Source organism: Thamnophis sirtalis, unplaced genomic scaffold (genome assembly GCF_051295495.1).
Source record: "Thamnophis sirtalis isolate CommonGarterSnake01/CBP01778 unplaced genomic scaffold, rThaSir2_p1.2 scaffold_3, whole genome shotgun sequence".
Lineage (NCBI taxonomy): Eukaryota > Metazoa > Chordata > Lepidosauria > Squamata > Natricidae > Thamnophis > Thamnophis sirtalis.
In genome coordinates, this window is record NW_028261383.1 from 98,121,950 (window position 1) to 98,145,899 (window position 23,950).

Genomic DNA, 23,950 nt, shown 5'->3' on the forward strand with positions numbered 1-23,950 from the left:
CAACACAGACAATAAGCAAAGAGCTTATGTAGCTCCTGTTATTATTCATTGTAAAAGGACCTACTATTTATATTGTAATACCAAGAGTTTAAAGTACAAAAGGTCCAACCAATCATCATGACCACTATCTATTAGTTAGATGCCACTCATTCAGATTCAGCTTTTTCTCTGCATGAAAATACGATTATCATCTTGACCTCTCTTCAGTAATACTTTGAATTTCTTACAAAGATGTTCCAATAATCTCTTTGATGGGCATACACCCATTTTATTCAGAGACAATGTCGTCTTCTTCCCTCAGATTTGGCAATTGCACCCCCCCCCACTTTATCATTTGGTTATGGTGCATATTCAAGGCACACAACTTTCTTCTTACAGAGAGTCTAGGGCTGCCTGACAAGAGTTTTCTTTTCATCCATGGTATTCTTATTATCCAAATACAGATTCTTAATTTGAAAGTGTATCATTCTTTCTCTTATTCCCATGATGGTGGACCTATGACACATGTGCCACAGGTGACACACAGAGCCCTCTCTGCGGGCATCGCTCCAGCCAAGCTCTACCATGCATACCTGCTGCCAGCCAGCTGGTCTTTGAGTCTCTGCCGCATACGTGCGCTCACATTGCATTTTGGAGCCCTGCGCAGTGCCGTTTTGGCTTCCAGGTTGGTGCAGGAGGCCTTCCAGGCACAAAACGGGGCATAGGAGCGCTGCACGAGCCTCCCACCGGACCCCATTTTGGGCCTGGAAAGCCTCCTGCACCAACCTGGAAGCCAAAAATGGACGAAGCGCATGCGCAGGTCGCACGCAAATTGCATTATGGGTGCAGCAATGCATGCACACTTTTGGCACCCAACGACAAAAAGGTTAGCAATCACTGTCTTATTCTGTTTCAGGATCCAGCTTTCACAATTGAACATTACTTCTGGAAAGATCATTTTTTAAATTATTCTTATCTCTCGGAACATTTTCCTTTCATGATCTTGTCTAAATTTGTTATTTTAAAATTAATTTCTATGCTTTCCAGCATGCAGTTCCTTTATTTTTTGAGGACAAGAAAATTAAAGTCAGTACTGTACCTACGTTCTCTTCTTTGTTGTAGACCACATTGTCACTAAGCTCACAGTATGGTATTATTTTTTGTCATTTTATGTTTAATATCACTGTGATTTTTCCACAAGTTGTTCCAGTCTTATTACTTTCAACTAACAAAATAGTGTCTGCATATCCCCATTTTTACTGTTTTTTTAACTAGCAGTTCTCTACCCCTGCTGGCAATTTCCTCTGATCCCATTCTTGTAATTTATCCTCTGTGTAAGTTAAATAAATATGAGGAAAATATGCATCTTTGTTTCACTCCCACCCCTAATTTGAACCATTTCTCCAAATTAAGTACTTATAGTAGCTTCTTGTTTACTGTAAATATTCCTCACAAAAAATATAAATGTATTCTGCCACACTCATTAATCTTAAACCATTCTATATTCTGGCTTCATCGACAGGGACGTGATATAGTAAGTAATGCTCTATTATCCATGTTAAGTTAGCTAAGGCAGTCCTACATTTTCTGAAATCTATTCATTTATTATTTATTTATCAAATGTCTACACCAGGGATATTAAACTGGGGACCCGCGGCCCGGATACGTTACATGCAGGACATGGCCACCCCAGGAAAAAAAAAATCCCGAAACATCACGTGATGGCAATGTGATGCCGTGACTTTGACACCCGTCCATCTCATCTAAGTGGGCAGCTTACAATTTATCATTTTTTTTCTCCACATCTGTTCTATTATTTAAGATTTTACAAGTTTCCTTATGTTAGGTATTAGTATAATGGTGAAATAATTTGTGCATTTCTTACAGCTCTCTTCTTTAGCTGTACACACTGAATTTTTTCCAGTTGTTAGGCCACACAGCCTTGTTCCTTGTTAATATGAAACTGCTGGCAGTTCAACTATTCTCTTTTGTAACTTTACTCAATGGGCAATTTCATCTATTCTTGCAACCTTCCTATTTGACAATTGGCTCACTGCTTATTATATTTCACTTTCTAGTAGAAATGGTCCCTGATTATATTGTTTCCCTATTTATAAATATTACTCACATTCAATAATACTATCTGCAAAGAGTATTCATATTTCCATCTTTCTTTACTCTCATTTGCCTCTATTGGTTAACTTCCATGATTACTCTTCAATATTTTTTTATCTTAATTTTTTGTATGTTTTTTCTTTGTACTTCTGTATTTTATATTTTGATAAACTAATAACAAAAGTTGAAAGTGATTTTTCTGATCCCCTTTCTTATTATTTGTTGACATTTTTGATATTATTGTTTCTTATTTGAGATGGAAATTTACATTCAATCACTATATCTTTTTATTGCACTAGGCTTTTGTTCTCTGTCCTATTCTGATTATGAAAACAGCTTGTTGTGAAAGCCACTTGGATCTTTTCTACTTTGAAATTTTGGATTCCTCTCCCATCCTTCATTTTTTAAATTTTTAAGACATACTCTGTGTGTGTAAGGGGGGTGGGCAGGAAGGGAGGTGTTAAGCTACTGAAGTAGAAACTAGGAAACTGTGAGTTCTAGTCCTGCCTTAGGCATGGAAACCGGCTGCTTGACCTTTGACCAGTCACTCTTTCTTAGTCCATGTCAGGCTCAGGTGACAAACTGGTTGGTCAATTCCTGGGGCAACTAATAGATCAATGCTTGGTTAATCTGAAAAAGTTGACCCAAATTTGCAGAAAAAAATGCTAAGAACAAAAGTACTCCTTTTTTATTCTTGTAGTCTATATTCTCTGTGGAGTATCTTGCTGACACATGTACTGTACTGTACTGTATTTAATTAACAAGTTTAATCCATACATCTGACATCAACAATTCATGGTCTGTTCCAAAATTAGAACAGGTTTTGCTAACTGGATTGCATTTTTCCATCACCTGTTTCCTATTATGTAGTCTGTTTGAGTCCAATATTGTCCATGCAGTGACAATGTATTATTTGTTGTCTATGTAATCTAAGGCAAATGTGTATAGTGTCTATGTCAGGGCTAGTCAACCTTTTTATACCTACCACCCACTTTTGTAATGTCTGTTAGTAGTAAAATTTTCTAACTGCCCACAGGTTCCACAGTAATGGTGATTTATAAAGTAGGGAAGTCAATTAAATTTTAAAAAAGGAAAGTGCTTCAGTATCGGACAAAACCCCTACCACCCACCATGAAAGCTGGAACGCCCACAAGTGGGCGGTAGGGACCAGATTGACTATCACTGGAAAAGCAGTTTCAAAGGGCCCAACAGCTCGCCAGGGATCCCTCACCACCTGCAGAGGCCTCTGTAGGCCCTTTCCTACCCAATCCCCAGCGGGATGTTTCTCCATCCCTGGCAGAAGAAGAGGAGTTTGGCTTTTCTCCCAACCCCTCCAGGGCGTCTCCCAGATCTCAGTTCAAGCTGAAGTTAACCCATGCTTGGACTCTCCAAGCAGCGCCTAGGAGAATAACTCTGGCAGAATGTTGATAAAGAGTACCAAAAAAGACAACTACCAAAATGTATCTCTTAAGGAATTGATCAGGTAAATGTGTGAGTGGCCTTGGGCATGCATTGTGTTTTTGTTTGTTGTTTTACCTGATGTTAGTCACTCAGAGTCACATTTGCAAATTGTGCAACCTTATAAACTGATTAAATAAAAAAAAACACATTATGATGCTGGGCAGGAAATGTGCAAATGTAACTTCTGCTCTTTAGCAAGTCATAAAATGGTGCATGACTGTGAGAAAAAAAAAGCATGCTTGCCAAATTAGAGAAAATCTATGTTAAAATTGATTAGGTTACTATTATGGGTACAGAGTATATAGTTATATGGATATGGAGTTGAAGGTTGGTTATTCATTATTGTAAGACAAAAATACAATAAGAATCAATGGAATGCCTAGCAACTGATCCAACACTGAGCAGGGAGTAAGATGAGAATATGTGATATGCCCTGGATTGCTTGATGTATTTATGGATAATGTATAGTATAAGGGACACATCTGGTGCAATTAGAAGTCTGTTTATCCATCCATCAGATTTATATAGCCACTATCTCACAATCAAGTAACTGTTGGTTATTATGAGTGCATGTATAATCATGCTATGATCTGTAGTGACTGTGTTTGACAGAAAAGTTATACAGAAATGATGAAGAACCAGAGCAAGTATATATTGTCCTGTACTCTAAATTAACTAAAAATGCTAACTAAAAATTGAGAAATGGATAGAGAAATTTTAACGTGTAAAAATGAGGGTAGATATATAGTGAGTATTATGAAAACTAGGTTGGGAGGAGCATATCAGCAGAAACTAAATGTTGAATGTAACAGGAATGGATAAGGTGACCAGACTTCCCACTTTCAGCGGGACAATCACGATTTTTAATGATTTGTCCCGTGCCCCGCAGCGTGTTCAAAAAGTCCTGATTTTCCAAAAGAAAGAAAACAATTTTAAAAAGGATGCCGTTAAAAAAAAGTTTTGATTTCTCTGAAGTGTTGTTCCCGATGTGGCCTTTAGAGGGCAGTGGTTTCCCTCTCTCCGGTCGGCTCCCTCCCCTTCTGCGCGTGCGCGTGCTGACACACAGTTTTTCTGCAGGAGGAGGAGGAGGCTCGGTCCCGGGCCAAGAGACTCAGCCGTCGGAAGGTTTTTCTTTTCTTTTTTTGCCCACTTCTCTCGGGCGCCGCTCTCCCTGGAGCCATTTCTCCCTCTTTCTCCTTTTTGTCCTTTCTCCTCCTTACCCCAAAAAGAGAACGAGAGGGAGAAAGAGGAGGTGTGGGGCAGATTGTGGGATCACTGGTTTCTGAGCTTGGTTGACAAGGATCCCCCACCCCACCACCTCTTTTTTTTTATTAATTTTTTATTAATTTTTAATTTAAAACAAGTACATCTTTCTTTACATGCTATAGAAAGTGTATCAGTCGGTGACAAATAAACTTTTGTACATCTCCTCCACAGTCAACAAACATAACTCATGTTAACTCAAGCATTTTAACTCAAGTATTCATACATATCACCATCATCATATATCCATTTTCATTTGACTGTAATTATTATTTAAAAATATTGATAATAATAATAATAATCTTAAACAATACATGCCCACACCAGTGGGAAAAGAAAAAAGAAAAAAAAGAAAAAGAAACAAAAAAGACAAAAAGAACAAAAGACAAGGCAGGGAAGAAAAAAAAAAGAACACAGGTATATATTATAAAAAAAAAAGTATATCAGCTGGTTACAACATGTTTTGGTGCATCTCTTCCATTAATTCATATTAATTCAAATATCTTAACTCAAATGTTTACCATATTGACATCATTATACCTACACTTTTAGTTAACTACAGTTATTTAAACATCCTTCAACCTTAACTATGCCAAAGAATTAATCCATAACCACATGCTGACATTTCATTTACTTGTTTGTAAAATCCTCTATTAACATCAAATCCCCATATCCTATTTTAGCTGAACATCCATAATATTTAATACCAAAAATTCCATCTTCCATGCAGTATAGTTTATTATCATTCTCCCTTCTTTATGTAGTTATATCGTATATCATAACATTTTCCCCATATTAATTAACATTTAACTGTATATATATATATTTTTTTTAATAGTGATAATTATTGTGATTAATAACCTTTGTATATAGTCCAAAAATATTTCCAACCTTCCTTTCTCATATCCAATTATTATTTATCATATCAACTCCACATTATATACATTACTATCAATATCAATTATTATTCAGCTATATCTATTACAAATAAGAGTAATTAGATTTAGCTAATTTTAAATTGTATTCTTCCATCTATCAGCCTATGCCTCTCCAATAACAAAACCTTCTCAGTCCTATTGCCATTCGTTGAATAGATTTACCAAATGTTTTTATAAGCAAGTCCAAACAGGGATATCTTCGCACCTTTTTGCTCAGGATGTCTCTGATGAGATAATAATGTTGTCCCAGGCTTGTTAAACTTTTCAAATTGACTTTAATTCTCAAGGGTGGAATTAAGAAATCTGCCAATGATGTTTCATAAAGTGTAGATTCTTTAATACTTCTCATTCCTCCTGCGCTCTGTCTCTTAAAATGAATCTTCTGTATAGCTGCCCCCCTTTCCAGCATTGCATTTCTTTCTTCCTCCAAGATAGACCAGACGTCATTTCTCACATTCTTCATTTGTATTTCAGGAACATTCAAACATTCAACGTTCTCACCTTTTTCTTCATATTTTAATGTCAAATAATCCAATTTTTTTTCAAATCTTTGATATGAATCAAACAACTTTTGAAATGCAGAAAAAAGTATTTGAAACGAGCCCTTGGGAATATAAATCGACGCCATGTTGTGACGCAGTTAGAGGCTCTAAGATATTTGCAAGTAAAAACACGCTGGGAGCTGTGCGATCTTAGATCAACACAGCCAAGCAATAAAAGTGTCAGATCGTAAAAAGCCAATTTGTAGTAGATTAGTTTTGCAGCCCACTTAGAAAGAGTCAGGGAGGAATGCTGAAGATTTCCTTGAAGCGTTTAAGAAATAGGGTAACCACCGGCCATAAATCCATTAAAAAAACAACCAATTCGCCGCTAGATTCTTCTGTTCTTTGGTTTCAATTAGCTTAAATTTTAGTGCGGACCGTCTCTCTTTGAGTAATAAAATCAGCTTACCAGTTGAATCCACTTCCACCATTCTTAGGGGCAATCTGCAGTTTCGGTTAGCATACAGCTAATCCAGAAAGGAGTTGGCAGGAGGGGTTAATTCCGAGCCCCCAGAGACCTGCAAACGTCTCTGAGGTCACTGGATCTCCCCTCACCTTTCACTGTCTCTTCGGGACAGCTAGGGTCCGACGACCCGTCCAAAATTCCTTCGGAATAGGGGAATTTCAGGAATAGCCTGAAACTCTGTCTTCTCACTAAGCCCCGCCTTCTTTCCACCCCACCACCTCTTGAGGAAAGAGGAGGTGTGGGGCAGATCGTGGGATCACTGGTTTCTGAGCTTGGTTGGCAAGGATCCCCCACCCCACCACCTCTTGAGGAAAGAGGAGGTGTGGGGCAGATCGTGGGATCACTGGTTTCTGAGCTTGGTGGGCAAGGATCCCCCACCCCACCACTTCTTAAGGAAAGAGGAGGTGTGGGGCAGATCGTGGGATCACTGGTTTCTGAGCTTGGTTGGCAAGGATCCCCCACCCCACCACCTCTTGAGGAAAGAGGAGGTGTGGGGCAGATCGTGGGATCGCTGTTTTCTGAGCTTGGTGAGCAAGGATCCCACTATCTTACTATTTTATTTTTCTTTATGTACACTGAGAGCATATTCACCAAAGTCAAATTCCTTGTGTGTCCAATCACACTTGGCTAATAAACTATTCTATTCTATTTTACTCTACTCTATTCATTTCTATTTCAATTCTAACAAGGAGTTTAGCTTCTCTCTCTTGAAAATGTAAGCCAGCATAAGGCATTATAATGCAAGCTAGCCTTAACTTTCAAACAGTTCATTTAGTGACCAAAGTTACAATGGCATTGAAAAAAGTGTCTGATGACCATTTTCACACTTAGCGACCATTTTCACACTTAGCGACCGTTGCAGCATCCTCATGGTCACGTGATCAAAATTTTGATGTTTGGCAACAGATTCGTATTTATGATGGTTTCAGTGTCCTGGGATCATGTTTGACAAAATATAAAATTTTTAATCAAGCCCCCCCACCTCCCAGTCAATGGTGTCCCTCTTTACCAATCTGAAAATCTGGTCACCTTAGGAATGGATGGAATGGAACAGAAACGTTCAATGTAACAGAAATGGGATATTTAAATATCTGTACTAAGAGGGAAAAAAAGAAAGAGGGTTAACAATGAATTTGGGCAAAATGAATGTAGATTGAATATAAACATTAATTGCCATGATGTTGTGGTGATGATGGCTTTCATAGAGAAAGAGAGTATAAAGACTGAACTGCAAATCTATCTATATATATGTATGTGAAGGAAGAATCAATAGAGCACAAACAAGAAAGTTATGGCTGGGTAAGATTGATAAGATTCTTTAAAGAGAGAGAATCAAAACAGTGATATATAAAATGGTAGAAATAAAAATGGCTTGCAAGGTGAGGAAATTACCAGTAATATCTACTATTTCAGATGATATCTAGATTATAATTTTCCATTATATCTCAAATATAAAATATATAATTGCTGTGTAGTTTTTTTCAGAACAAAATTACTGCACAAGTAAAAACATACCAACATATAAACATTATTTTTGGAAACCCAATCATGCCTTTAGCTATGATCGAATGAATTTAGTGAATTTGCCTTTCAGTATTCACAATATAAGACTAGATTCTAAATTTCTTTCTAATAGCATATTCCCTTTAAATGTTTACTCACTCATGAGCTTTATTTTGGTCTATGTAGCTTGTTATTCTTAACATAGTTAAGTATAAAGAATACAGGCCAAGATCATTAAAAGTTAATTTATGTCTTTTGTGACAGAGCAGTATTTCAGAAAAATGGAGTTTGTTTTGCTATTTTAAGTTTCAAAGCACTGTGTTAAATTAAAAGGTTAAATGATACAGAATTTGTAGTTTCATATACACTGTAAAAGAATTTAGCAGAACATGCAGAATTCACAAAGAATATACATGCTCCTTCCTTAATCTGTATATAAGTATATGTTTGTTTATTTATATCCTGATTTTCTGCTGAGATAAGACTCAAGGCAGCTAACCATTTTTAAAAAACACAATGCAAAATATTAAATTTCATTAATACCATTCTCAACCAACATTTAAAAAGATGGTGAAAGCACTACGTCTTCCAATTTGTTAAAATGCTGACACAACAGGCATTAAATGAATTCCTGAAATTGTACTGTACGGCTTGGAAACAGTATAGGAAAAGACCATTTCCTGCACACCACAGGAAAAAAGTCTCAGGCAGCAGGGGCATCTTTTAAAAGGGCCTCTTCTGCAGTTCTCAATGAATGGAGAGTATACTGAATATTTCAAATGGACAAACATTGATCATTCACTATCTCTAGATCTGATTAAATCAGGAAAAGTTTCTGCCAACTCAACAAATGTAATTGTGCAATCGTGTACCACCTCAGAGTTCTCAAACTGACTTTTAATGAAGAATTGGGTAAAAATCAAGGCGTATTGCCAGACTATCTTTCAGGGGAATAAACGCTATCCAAAACAAACTGTACCTTCACCCCCACCCCATTCTAGTTTTTCATTTACCAAAAGTACCATCTTATTTAGATTTCAATTTGGTCTCTGTCATTATCAAACATAAGTAGTGTTCAGAGGTGTTGATTGCTATCTTGGAGCTAGATGGAAAACTGTGATATTGCTAGCATACTGATGGTGCCCAATTCCAAAAACTCTGAATGACACAGTGACAGAACCATAGTTTCTTAGAACTTTTCCTCATGTCTGCTTTCCTCCTACCCTTCAATCTGGACAAAAGCATGTGACTATAGAAAGCACTGCCCTACAACCTATTTTATTTGGATTTGGCCTCCATTCAATGTAATATGGGAAAGTTTCAGAGAAGCAACTGGCAGAATTCCTGCCATCCTCTCCATTCATATCTGTATAAACACCCAGGGAAAATGGGTGAAACCTCTGTTGCACATTCAATAGCAACCTTGCTGATCTAGAATAGCTATCCAGAGCATCCATTCCATGCCAGGAATAGAGTTATGATCCTGCTGCATCACTCTGTGGAATTTTCTGCAATGGAGTAACTGGTAAAAGGAAGAATGAATTGACAGTAAGTAGGCAACACTGAGGAAATAAAGAACTGAACATGAGAAGGAGGGGGAGGAGGAAGTAGGGAGATTTAGTGAAATCTCAAGGTTAATCATATAGAAAGATACTAAATTTGAAACTGAGCCTTTCTGCAGATTCATTAGTGATTTGGTACTTTATAGATCACCAATACAGAAATAGTATGACTAAAAAAACAAGTGTTTTTGTCAGTTTGGTGTAATAGGTGGTTGCTAGAAACCAGGAGACTGGTGATTTTAGTCCTGCCTTAGGCACGACAACCAGCTGGGTGACCTTAGACCAGTTATTCTTTCGGCCCAACCCATAAAGGTGGGGAAAAATCTAATAAATAAAAATATTTATTGCCAACTTCTCAATATAAGAAAAAGGGAAGTGTGAACAAAATAAAATTCATAATTTAGCTCCCAATCTGTAGTCTGCTTAGTGTACTTATGCAAAAGAAACAAGTATATGCTAAAACATCTCCTGTTCTCCCACAATCCTCTGAACATATCGAATTACAATACAATAGTAGAGTTGGAAGGGAGCTTCTTCTTAAAGACTTCCAGAATTGACTTCCAGAATTGAACCATAAATCTATCTCACTGAAATCCCCAAATTTAAAATTCTAGAAGATGTAACACTATGAGTAACACATTTATTTGTTTATTCAATCAGCATATGTCGTACCATGTGTGAAGGCTGAGTGATTTTTAATATTAGTATCAGGACATTAAAAACAAAAATCAATTAATATAATGATAAACAATTAGTCTGATGCACTGCCATTCAATCAATAAATCAATTTATTATAGTCTTATACATTCAGAGTAATACGATTTTGCTCTTCTCAAATATCTTTCTAAATACCCATGTTTTGTTTGATCCCCAAAAGCATAGTAAGGAAGAATGAATAGGATGCGCAAAGTTAAACTTTTCCAAAGGAGTGAAGTCATCATTGAGAACATTTGAGCTGAAGTCACTGAAGATGATATTCCCTCAGTTTGACCCTCTTTTCCATATTTTATTTGATAGGCAGATTCAACTTGTACCCTTCTGGTTGTAATTTAAATTCTTACCCAGAGCTAATTGCAGGATATATTAGTGGTGTCATATAGGTGAACTTTGGTGCACTTATTATCTATCTGGATAGCTCCATGTTGCACCAGCTGAAACTTTCAACCACATCCTCATGTAGATTATACTGCAATAGCTCAACTGACAAAGGCATGAATAATTGTTAACAAAAGAATCTAAAAGAAAGGTCACAGCTAGTGCAGAAGATGCAATTGTGCAACACACATGACCACAGCTTCCACTTGCTACTGTGGCTGGAACTGTGAGTCCGGAACGAGCCTCAAGTTGCAGCTCAGATTTGTCTGGGAAGAACTATTCCATTCAGAGTAAAACTGACACTCTCCCCACTGACTCAGATTGGTATTAAAGACCACAAAAAGTCCAAAAGAATCTGTGTCCTAATCCAGCCAAAGGTCCTTAACAAGAGTCACCAATGTGGCAGCAATCCTACACTACGCTTGAAATCTAATTGAAAGGGATCCAGATAATCGACAATTGTAACTATAGTTCAAACTATTTTCATCGACAATTGTAACTATAGTCCAAACTATTTTCTCAACAACTTTCCTAAAACAAGGTAACTTACAGACCAGTCAGGGATAATCTAGAGCTGTTATCAGCAGGAAACCTAAACTGAAACATGTTAAAGCAACCACCCATTAACCTATCATTCCCACAAAAAAGTGGCTGCTGTTTCTGTAATTCAATTTATAATAACAAAGGGGCTGTTGTATAACTTGACTTTTAAGATGAATTTGGGTATCTTTTAATTAGGCTTTGTTTCATTAAGCCACTTCTTAAATAGCTTTGGACTAAATATGTCCAAAGATGGGGGCTGGTGCACATCCTTAACATTAGCAATTTACATACATAGAAAATCAGGCTACAATTGTTTAGCGTAGAAACTTCAGTACACAATATGGAAGACGAAGAAAGATTTAAATTATGAATGCAGAAAAAAAGTTCAATTCTATCAAGAATAATGCAGGCATATGACAAATATAAGCAGTAATAAATATATACTGTAAGCATGAGAAAACTGTGGTCATTAGTTTAAGCATCTTCATGTATTATTCCTGCAAACAGGAATAGGGGCTAAATACATCTGAATAAGGGCTAAAAACTCATGAAACTTGTCCTAATCTAACAAATATGCAATATACTAAAATTCAACATATGATAAATGGATTTCCAGATAATAATAACCCAATACACATAAATCATCCAAGTGGATTTGGTGAAGAATTCATGAACAGCAACATTTACGACTAGAGCAATATACTCAGCGCATACCTGGTTTTAAAAAAATTCAAGCAGAAAGAAAAGAGAAGCAATACCTGCAATCCTACTCCTGTCTGAGCAGTAACAAAAGAAGGGAATTAAAATTTACCTTCAAGGTTCATCCCAGCTTGAAGACATTTCCGGTAGCGACAAGCAGGGCAATTCTTTCTCCGAATTTTATCGATAATACAATCATTTCTTCCAGCACAGAGATAATTGTGCTGTCCTGCATTTCAAAAGAACAGAAATTATAAATTTTACACTGGTCATTAAGCGAATTGCTGCAGTCATTAAGTGAATTGCATGGTCATTAAGTGAATCCGGATTTCCCAGTGGACATTTTTGCCAGAAATTGCCAAAAACAGGGTGTAAATCATGAACATGTGACCGCAACTGATAGTAAATGTGTGCCTGAATTGTGATCACATGACCATAGGGATGGGGCAATCAGGTTACTTTTTCAGAGGTGGTCACAACTTTGAACTGTCATTACATGATTGGTCATAAACTGAGAATTATCAGCATTTTTCAACATAAGAAAATATCATTAATTTTTATGTGATTACTTTTACTTACTATTTACATTTTATTTTTATATGTGAAGAAAGTATCACATCATAATTCAAGATTATGGCTATTTTGTGTTCCTTACATATTTTCCTTCCTTTCCCATGAATGATTGCAACCTCCTTTCCTTTCATGCATACAATTAGGGAAAAGATTTTCAGAAAATATTTACCATAGCCTTCTTCCTAGGGCTGAGAAAAAGTGACTTGCCGAAAGTCACCCAGTTGGCTTCATGCCTAAGGCAAGACCAGATCTCCCAGTCTCCCTGTTTCTAGCACGGTGTCTTTAACCAGCGCACCAAATTGTAGACAAATGAAGGCAAGGCTCTCCCAAATTGAGAACACTGACCTAACCAACAGGCACGTAAACTATATGTAGCAAGAAGAATATTAACATCAAATTCATCCCCACATATGGCCAGCACAGTAAAACAGCCCATGATATTTTATTACATTTGCTATTTTTAAGGGTAGCAAGCTTAAAATATAATCAGCATACTTAAACTCAATTTTAAAGTTAGGAATATTGAGACTCTAATTTAAATAACTTTATTTTGAGACTTTTAATGTACATTATTTCTTCAACTATATGTTTTATAAGATAAGCACATTGCAGTTTTACTCAATTATTCTTTACCAACAGCTGCAGGAAGAGAATACTGCCGGAAGAAGAGAGCAAAGATAGTACTGTGGAAGAAACTCTGCATGCACCAAGACAGGGATGAGCAAACCCATACTGAATGAGACCAGTGCAACTAGATATGCAATACTCATCCAAAGAATACATGGCCATTAGGAGCAACGGAAAAGGAAGAAGAAAAAATTTGTCAGAGGGATGCAGAATGGGAATATACAATGTACCGTATTCCTCCCCTTCATCCCCTCCTGCTTGTTTAGCACTCTTAGTTGTTGCAGTGTAATATTCCTCCAGATATCTGAATTGATTTTATTTATTTGTACCCCTCCTTTATTGTTTTTACAAATAACTTAAGGTGGTGAAAATATGTAACGCACCTTCCTCCTCCTGTTTTCCCTACAACAACCCTATGTATGAGATGGGTTGGGCTGAGAGACAATGAATGGTCTAAAGTCATCCAGCTGTCTTTCATGGCTAATGCAGGACTTGAACTCATGGTCTCCCACTTTCTAGCATGGTGTCTTAAACACTAGACCAAATTGGCTCTCCAGTTTGATACTGGTTTTATTGGAGGCTGGCAATTTAATTCTCTGAAGGATTCTTTAGGAGTGAAAGTAAAAGAGCTTGGGAATTTTTCACTACTTCTTAAAAATTTAGATTTTGATTTATTGCTATGAAAAATAATTGGTTAAATGAAAAATATTTAATGACTATGCATGCGCATGCTCACCCATATATATGTAATTTCAACTGCTTTTTTAATAGTGCTACATTGCCACTCCAACATACAACTTATTAGAATAAGAGCAAAACTGTATTTTTTATTACTATGGAAAAATTCAATTTAAGATATCTATCAGTATCTTTTTCTCAAGAAAGGAATGATGCATTATGTGCATTTTTTTAAGCTTACATGAAGCTGGAAATACCACAGTAAGCTTCTAGCAAGGCCAGTTTGAGAAGTCTAGTTTTGAAATGCTGCTTAAGATATATTGATTTTACCACTTTAAAAGAGGAGGGAGGAAACAATTTGGGTTTTGGAGCATGTGAAGTGGGCAAACTAAACCCTTTGGAATTTTTATGGAACCAGAGATTCAAGTATAAGCAAATCTTGGCAGCAAACTAAATTTAACTATAGCTTTTAAAGACCAGATTCTTTCCAAATTGAATTATGAAGCAATATTAAACATGAGCAAGAATAACAAAAATAAGAGAAAGCAATGAATGGTAACAGATCTCTTTTTATCAGGGTCAGAATAACAGAGTTGGGAGGGACCTTGAGGTTTTCTAGTCTAACCCCTTGCTCAAGCAGGATGATGGCGAACCTATGGTATGCGCACCAGGGGTGGCCCACAGAGCCCTCTCTGTGGGCATGTACGCCGTTGCAACTGCTCTTCTGATTTCCGGTGCATACATGCACACTGGCTAGCTGGTCTTCGTGAGCATTGGAGCACCAGAAAATGACTTGAGAACGGCACAAAAAATGGGCTGAAAACGGGCCAAAAATGGTGTTTCAGGCCTTTTTTGGGGAGTTTTTGCCCAGGAAAATGGCCAAAAAACAGCCATGCAAGTCCAGCCAGCTGGTCTCCGGGTTTCTGGAACTTTGGCATACACATATGCATGCACATCAACACATGTTCCAGTTTGGGCACTCAATGCTGAAAAGGTTCACCATCACTGCCCTATGCCAAGGGTGTCAAACGTGCGGCGTCATGTCGCCATCATGTGATGTTTTGCAATGTTTTTCTCATTTGCAGAGCTGAGATGGGCATGGCCTCCGCGTGATGCATCCAGCCCGTGGGCCGCTAGTTTAACACCCCTGCTCGATACCATTTCAGACAAATGGTTGCCCAATCTCTTTTTAAAAACACCTACATTTGGAGCACCCACAACTTCTGGAGGCAAGTTTAAAACAATTAATTGTTTTCCCTATGAGGAAATTTCTTCTTAGTTCTAGGTTAGTCCTTTCCTTGATTAATTTCTACCCACTGTCACACAAACTTAGAAAGCAATAATTATTTCTGAAAAATAAAGGGAGGGAGGTAAGGTATTATCTCTGAACATCACAGTGAAATCTGGTCAAGGAGATTAGGGAAAACTGACAAAGAAGGGATATTGGAGATTCTATAATGTAAAAACAAACCATTCTTTTCTGATTCATTTTAGAGCTGGATTAGAGGGCATAAGCCTGTTCAGCTTCTTCTTCAAGAGGTTCTTAAACACTAGCCCTCTGAAGATTTCTGGACAAATACCACAAACAAAGCATCATGATAGATTCATAATTTGGAGGTCCAAAACAGCAGTCAAACCTTCTCTTCTGTATATTGCTCCACCCTGCTTCAACACTACTCCACAGAGTTCCCTTCTCCACATGCACAAACAGGACTAGAAGACTGAAGATGGGTTGCAAAGTAGATGCAGGGAAGCTTTAAGCAGCTGCATTATGCTATAGTAGTAGTGTAGTTCTCCTGCATGATTTCTCTTGCTACTTTTTGTTTGAACTAGAATCCTTGTCTACTTTTATAATATGCTAGAAATTCCGCAAGAAAAATAGTTGTACTAAGATTATGGATTTGGAAGAAAACATTGATTACTTATACAATACAATCCTAATGATTCAGATTGTAATAATCACATTGCTTCTTACCTTCCACAGCTCTTTTGAAGAATACTTTGCAGCTGCCACATGTCAGGACACCATAATGACACCCAGAAGCCTCATCTGAGCAAACAAGGCAAAGCTTGGGAGGTGGTCCCGTAGTTGTTGAAGAGGTAGATGGTGAACTGCTCACATCAGATCTTACTCCAGGGCTAAAGAAATATTTCAAATAAAATTAAATTTCAAAAAGGAATCCAAACACAAGAAATGTTATATAAATATTTCCAAAATTTATCTTTATTTTTGGTTCTGTGATCAAAAGGCAATTCAGAAATAAGTTCATAAAATAAATAGCTTTTATTTCTATTTATTTCTGAATTAGAAAGGAAATTTGCTAGAATTTTTATCTTAGCAAATACTGTTAGAATATCAGCTAGAATCTACCCAAGACAGCTTTAATCTTTTAAAAGCATTGTTTTGAGGCCATTAGGAACAACAGAATGCTTCAATATGTACACATGATACTTTCAGAGAGATAAAACCACAATACTTTCCTGAGGAAGAAGCATTACATAATTACTGGCACAGAAACAACTGGAACCGAGCTGGCTGTTGAAGGAAGTTAGAAATTCTGATGCAATAGTTTCCATTAAATGAAACTTAACATCAAAGTTATACAGCAACCTGGGTATTTATTTCTGAGACATTTGCTCTGAGTTAGAAACCAGATTCAATTACCTTCCAATTGACACTAAATTGCAATAGCCAAAGTACCTCCATCACTGATCATAATAGCTTAAGCTTCTCAAAGCAAGAAAGCATATCTAGGGAGCCATGTTTTCCACACTATTTAAGTATGAAAAAAGGTCACGCCACTTTTTTGCTGTTGTAACTTTGGGTGGTCACTAAATGACTGTTTTAAGTCAAGGACTACCTGTATAATGTTGAAAGCAAAAAGAATCAGGATTGGAGTGCCAGATCTAAGCAATTATTGTCAGTCATGAGAAAAGCAATCTATAGTTAAAATTACAGACAGAAAAGTGATTTAGAAATAAATATTTTAGATATTTTAGAAACATTAAAAATTCAATGACTTTTCTTAATTATGAATTAAGCTGAAAAAAATTGAACTTTATTTGGGTTTTAGCTCCAAAAAATACTTTTGCTTAATGGCCTATGCAATCCTTTCCTCTATCACATTAATCAGCAATATAGATTCTTTTCCCCCCAAACCTTCATTAATACAATATTACAGATCAAATGTATGAGCACAAGCTTCTATTATCATAAACAAGGTCAATAAGGTTTACTTTAGCCCTCCAAAACAAGATTGTTATGACATCTTACAAAATATTCCCCAAAATACCACCCAGAATATCCCAAGTTTATTTCTGACATCCTAAAGTAAACTAGGAAACATTACATTAGTTTTTTGTTAACAACAGTATTTGGGACACGATGCGGTAGCACAGTGCAATGTCACATGAATACATTGCTCAGCCACTGCAATTCCAGCAGTCCCCACTGCCATTGTTAAGCAATGACTTCCTCATGACTTCCTATGGACTTCCAATAAGTAATGTCAACGGGAAATTAGGGGCTTGAGATGGCTGGTATTGGAGCGGGAGAACAAACAAGCAGCTATACCAGCCTAATGCAAAGCTGTAGCTGCCCCCGGAGAGCAGCATGGTATGCAAGACCCAACCACCCCAAGCCCAGCTACACAGTGGGAAGACCCAGCCATAACTGCCCTCGCCAACCTACACTCCATGGATTCTGTGTCTAGAGGTCTCTTCTTGTTCTTCGCTGCCTTCTTTTTCCTGCTGCTGCTGCTGAGGTGTGCCCAGTCAGGCCCTTCGCTAGGCAGCTGCTGCCTATGTAAGGCCTTTTTCCTGAAGTCTCACAAGGAAACTGAAGAACCAGACCAGGCACACTGCATCAGCTTGTGGGAGCAAGAAGGTGGTGAAAGTCGGCTGGAGGCAATGAAGCACAGGGTGGAAGGGCCTGCAAAGTGCAGGGGGCCAAAAGGGCAGAAATGGGAGAGGGGCGAAAAAGTGGATTGAAGTGTTCCTGCAGTTCTAAAGTGGCCTGCCAAGTGCTTGAATTTTGATCAGGCACTTGGGGCACTCCAACTTTGGCAGATTGGATGTAAATATCATTCATTTAGCACTGTCGTAACTTCAAACTGGTAGATGAATGAATGGATGTTAAGCAAGGATTTCCTGTAGTTTTTAACAGCAGTCAATGTAACAGAAAAACACATGATGCAAAATTTAGCTGTGTAGAAATGCTTAAATTATGGTTTGGTGACATGTAACATACAGAATACCTCGAGGTTTAAAATGTTACAGTAAGAAAAACTGAAGTACAGACATACATACACATCAGATTTCAGGGAGCCAATTGTAACAAGCCTAGAGAAACCTTAGTCAGGATATCATGCACCAAAATTGTCAGATCAATCAGAGCACAGGAAATTAAAAGCTTTTCAGAAATAAGATAACTGAAAGTGCAATCACATGTCATTCCAATGAGAAGAAAAAATGGAATGGATCAGCTGAGAAAATAGCTGGGTATGTATAGGAAGTTCGGACTGAGTCAAAGACATTTAGAGGAAATGGAAGATAGGCTTACAAAAAAATAGCTAAGGACTGGGGGGGGGAGGGGGCAGAAAGGCGAAAACACAAATTGTGTATGTGTTTCAATGATATCAAACAGTCCAAGGAACTGATGGGTCCACCATTTGGGAAGGTTAGTAAGATAATTATAGATGACAAGGAGAAACCAAAGCTCATTTTAGTCTTTTCTTCAAAAGGGCCATGTGTTCCAATAGACCAAAGTAGAATAAATAACATAAGGAAAAAAATGACAACCCAAAGTAAGTAAAAAGATGGTTTGCCCTACCTGGCTGCCACAAACAACTTTAAGTTCAAAGACCAGATCAATTATATCTAAGACTCCTCAAAGATCTTGAGAATATTATTTTAGGACCCGCTTTCTGTGCCTCTGAAGAATCACTGAGGGCAGGCATAGCACCATGGTACTGGAAAATGAAGTGGCAAGGAGGCGGCGAGAGGAAGAAACAAAGGATAAAGGGGTGTATATCTCCGGAAGCACAAGGAAAGATATAGGGTATAGAATGACAAAAAAAGGTAGAAGAGGAAAGGAAAGATCAATTTGAGAATATGTGGCAAATACGAAGTACTGTGAGAATTCCTCAACATGACAATATCCTACTTCAATGACAAGATCTAACAGAGAAAGGGTGAAGCAAAATCCACAACTTGTATGACACAATATATCTCCTGCTATTGGTTCCATGGCCAAAATCTACCCTGTCTTCTGTATATTATTCCCTGGAGAAATTACCAATTTCTGCTGTATGAAGGGAAAGGTCAGGATAAACAATTACAACCTCTGCCTAACAAATTTCTCAATTTATATAGAAGTGATGAACTTATTGCAAACCAGTTCAGGAAAAAAATCAGACAATGCAACTGACTTTTCCAAATGGTATTCTTTGGTGCCAAAAAAATCTTTCCAATGAGGAATGGATGGAAACTTTCTATGATTATTCAAGGGCAGATCCATCATTACATTGGACATTTAATGCCAGATCCCAACAAACAAGCCAAATATATTTAAATTTGCTTCCTGGATCCTTAAATCAGCATAGAATTGAGATTGGGTTTACTCCAAAAAGATAGAAATCAATGTGAGATTGTTAAGATATTGGAGAAATGATTGTGACAATGAAACTCATACACTTGCACAGCTTTGAATATACTGGTCTATATATTTTTTCCTCTTGGAGATGATGGCTGGTATCATCATGCATTGGAGGGTAATGATTTTAGAAACATCAGAAGGTGCATCATCCTCTTCCCTCAACCTTTGCTGGTGGACCATAATATATGATGGAATAATGTCAGAAGGCCAAGACGTATATATGGAAGTATGACAATGTTCTATTTTTCATTACAATGACATGCAATCCAAACTGGCCAGAAATATAACAGAAACGTTTTTTTTAATCAGCAGTCAAATGATCAGACAAAATTAATTGCAAGTGTATTCTATTTGAAGAGAAAGTACCTCACTGGAACATGTAAAATATTGGTGTGTTTAAAAATGACATTGTCATGATTCCAAGAATTATGCTCAATATTCAAAAGGGGAAAATGTCCCTCTTCAGGGACACAGTTTCCAATACAATCATTGAGAATGTGCTGATTTAGCTGGAAAAAGTAGTATTCCAGCATGGTCAGCTACATTTTGCATAATAAGGTGAGGGGAAAAAAAGAGCAAAAACACTACAGTATTTCTAACGAATGGCACATAAACTACAAATATTGTCAGTAAAAGTGTCCTAAGTAAAACAAAAAGCACCTATAGTTACACATTTTTCTTCTTTAATAAAATGTTTTTTTATTTTAAAACCAAAACATTAGAAATCTGCCCAGTGATCATTTTGTTTTTCTGTTTAGACAAGGACATATTTCGGAAAAGATAATCCAACAGCTCGTGGATTATCCAGTAACTTTTAACAAGAATCTAGTGGCCACTTCTTATTAAAAAAAAATAGGACCCACATTACTTTATACAAATTCTATGAAGTATTTTATAAGCACATTCTCAGATGCTAAGGTTTTGAAGATAGCCCTCAAAATATTTATGAACAGTCACTGGGTGGGGCATGTATTTCCAAACCATATTTTTAAAAATGTTCAAATTTGAAACTATGGGTTTTTTATTTATAATATTCTGAAAGAGAGGCATAATTGGTGCTCTTTGTATTTGTGTGTGCAAGAATAGAATACCTATCAGTGAGTGTATCAGCCTTTCAAAATGATTTGTGAAGTCCCTAAGAATCACTATCACTCTCTGTAAAATAAAAACAATTCTGTTCTACAGTTATTGAATTTTCAAAGTGTCATATATGACAGTATGTGCTATTAAAGTTTAGTTTTGAGCATTTCCTTTACTGCCAGTCACAGGGAAAAAAAAATGAAATAACTTTTCTTTTGTAGAGATTAGGGAAGTGAAATGTAAACTTTGTATTATACAATATGTGTTTGTTTGTTTGTTTGTTTGTTTGTTTATATATATATGTGTGTGTGTGTGTGTGTGTGGTGTGTGTGTGTGTGTTATATTTGTGCTATATATTTATATAACACAAATATAACAAAGGCAACAGTAAAAATATTGGGTTTCTGTCGTGATGGACTCTTGTGACGAGCCGATTGACAGATAATGGAAGCAGTTAGCTTCCTCCCATAATTGGGGCATACCAGGGTTGTGACACTAAATATATATATACATACATACATACATACACACACATATACATACATACATGCATACATATATATACACATACATACACACACACACACACATATACACATACGTCTGGTATGGTTATCATAGCAATGATTCTATATTACAAGACTCAAAAACAATTTTGTTTCTTTAATTCATTATACTTGGGGAAGAAAGTATTTTACAGAATATAGAGGTTTTTACAATATTTGCATATGCATTTAATTTTACAGCTAGATATAATCATGTTAGCATTTCTGATAATAAACACTTTATCAGAAGATATCATTCAGGTCATGGTTGTCCAAAAGGTGCTTGAAGGACAACTGGACTTTCTGGGGTTTTTTTTGAAGATGTTTTGCTTCTCATCCAAGAGAGCTAAAAGAAAAACCAGAAAGTCCAGTTGCCTCTTGAACAAGCACCTCTGGGACAATATATATATAGTATAGTATATTGTATATACTAGTTTTCCTATATTAGAATTGTTGTATTGTAATATCATCAGACTAGTATGCAAAGCAGGCATGCTTTCCATCCTCCTTTGGATAATCAATATTATCCTAGTAAATTACTGGTCTGTAAAACGTTACATGAAATTATGATGCCACATATACATGCAGTTAAAATTCTGGAATACTTCCTGTGAAGTCAGAAAAGGGATTACAATAATTCAACCACAAAACATTTTGCACAATTCTAGTTGTAATTCTGGTAAATGTCTCAAAGCATTAGGGCACATTTCTTGGGTAACAAGATAAGCATAATCCAGAAACAGTTCTACAGAAGAATGGCCTAATTTTTGGTAATTACTGGTTTGATTTCTCAATTTCTTATGCCAACAATCAGAAGACACAAGGATAACACAAAACCAATAAGAAATAAAGTAAAATGCCAACTAAAGCTCTAACAAGCCATATTTTAAACAAACCATGATTCATAAGTCAATTGTGGTTTCAAAGTGACAAAACAAAATGCAGTTTCATTCCTGTGGTGAATTTTCACCTTAAGCTAAGTCAAAGACAAATAATATTATGCTTGGAACTGTATGCAAAAAAGGCTGAGGTTCTTTATTCTATTCTTGGAACCTATACCAACATTCAGTTATTGAATATACAGGATTCAAAGAGCTCCATGTTCAGACATTGCAGCAGTGGCCCACATTTCCCTGCCTGATTTGTAGATTTTTTTTAAGTAATTAAAAATATTAAATGACAAGCTAATATTTTCCTAAGTTATTATGGAAGAAAGAAAGGAAGGACGGAAGGACGGAAGGACGGAAGGAAGGAAGGAAGGAAGGAAGGAAGGAAGGAAGGAAGACCATTGACTTACCTGAAGGATCGTTTTCAGGGCGCTGCGAAGGAGACTCCAAGCAAGGGTTAAATACAGCCAAACTGCCCAGAACTGAATTGAAACTTTAAGCCACGCCTCTGGTGCTGATTATCTTCAGATTTTTTTAATGGGAACGTGGAACTGTTGCACGCTGAGAAGTCAACAATGGATCCGATATACTCTCAACAATAAACAAGTCCAACTGGAACTGCCAACCTTTTAACTGAGATCAGCGGAACTAGACCTCCGGGTGAGGTGGACTCTCCTTCACAGCGCCCTGAAAACGACCCTTCAGATAAGTCAATGGTCATTTTCCAGGATGCTGCTCTGTAGAGTCCAAGCAACGGACATACTTGGTAAATGTCACTAGGGTGGGAAGCAGTACCAGTCAGGGTCTCTCCGCTGGTATGAATGCCCTGAAGAACTCGCCTCCCAAAGGTCCCTTCCGCTGAAGCAAACTTGTCCAATTTATAATTCCGGACAAACGGAGATAACGAGGTCCAGGTGGCCGCCCTGCAAATTTCTTCAATCAGTGCCCAAATTGCCCAGGCTGCCATGGTGGCAGTGCACCTAGTAGAATGTGCCGTGATGCCCCTAGGCACCGGTTTGAACTGCAGGACATGAATGAGGGCAATGCAGGCTCTAAGCCACCCACCGATCATAGACGAGGACACCTTCCTGCCTTGGGAAGCCGGCTGGAAGGACACGAAAAGCAATTCAGAGCGATGAAAACCAGCAGTGCACTTGACGTACCTGCGGAGCGTCCTGCGGACATCCAGCTTGTGCCAGCGTTTCTCCCTGGGATGTCTGGGATGTGGACAGAAATCTGGGAGGATTATCTCCTGGGCCCGATGGAACCAAGTGTTAATTTTAGGGTCCAGCCAAAGGACCACCCTGTCCCGCTTAATCAGGCACAAGTCCTCACGGACAGACAGGGCAGCCACCTCTGAAATACGTCGCACCGAGGTAATGGCAATCAGAAAAGTGGCCTTAAATGTCAAATGTTTAATGCTGGCTGTCCGGGGAGGTTCAAACGGGGGCTCGATAAGAGCATGCAGAACCACAGTGAGGTCCCAAGATGGATATCTGTGAACTGCTGGGGTCTCAGGTTAGTAGCGCCTCTGACGAAACTGCAGGTGGTGGGATGACGACCGAGTGAAGATTGTTTGTCAGAAGCCAGGATGGTGGAAAGAGCAGCCACCTGACGGCGTAGAGTGTTCGGCGCCAGACCCTTGTCAAGGCCATCCTGTAGGAAGTCCAGAATGACAGGAATACACGCAGAGGAAGACGAAGTGTCGCGAGCAGAACACCAGCTGGCAAAAGCCCTC

The 23,950-nt window shown here is 37.6% G+C and overlaps 1 protein-coding gene across 1 annotated transcript in view; it reads right to left on the reverse strand.

The window, feature by feature from the left end:
* The window catches only part of NR3C1 (nuclear receptor subfamily 3 group C member 1), a 65,192-nt gene that overhangs the window by 15,803 nt on the left and 25,439 nt on the right, over positions 1-23,950 (reverse strand). The window contains exons 3-4 of the mRNA XM_014061040.2: positions 16,020-16,183; positions 12,279-12,395 (exon numbers count right to left, since the gene is read on the reverse strand). Of these exons, the coding sequence (XP_013916515.1) occupies positions 12,279-12,395; positions 16,020-16,183 (281 nt within the window). The remainder of the gene's footprint in view (positions 1-12,278; positions 12,396-16,019; positions 16,184-23,950) is intronic.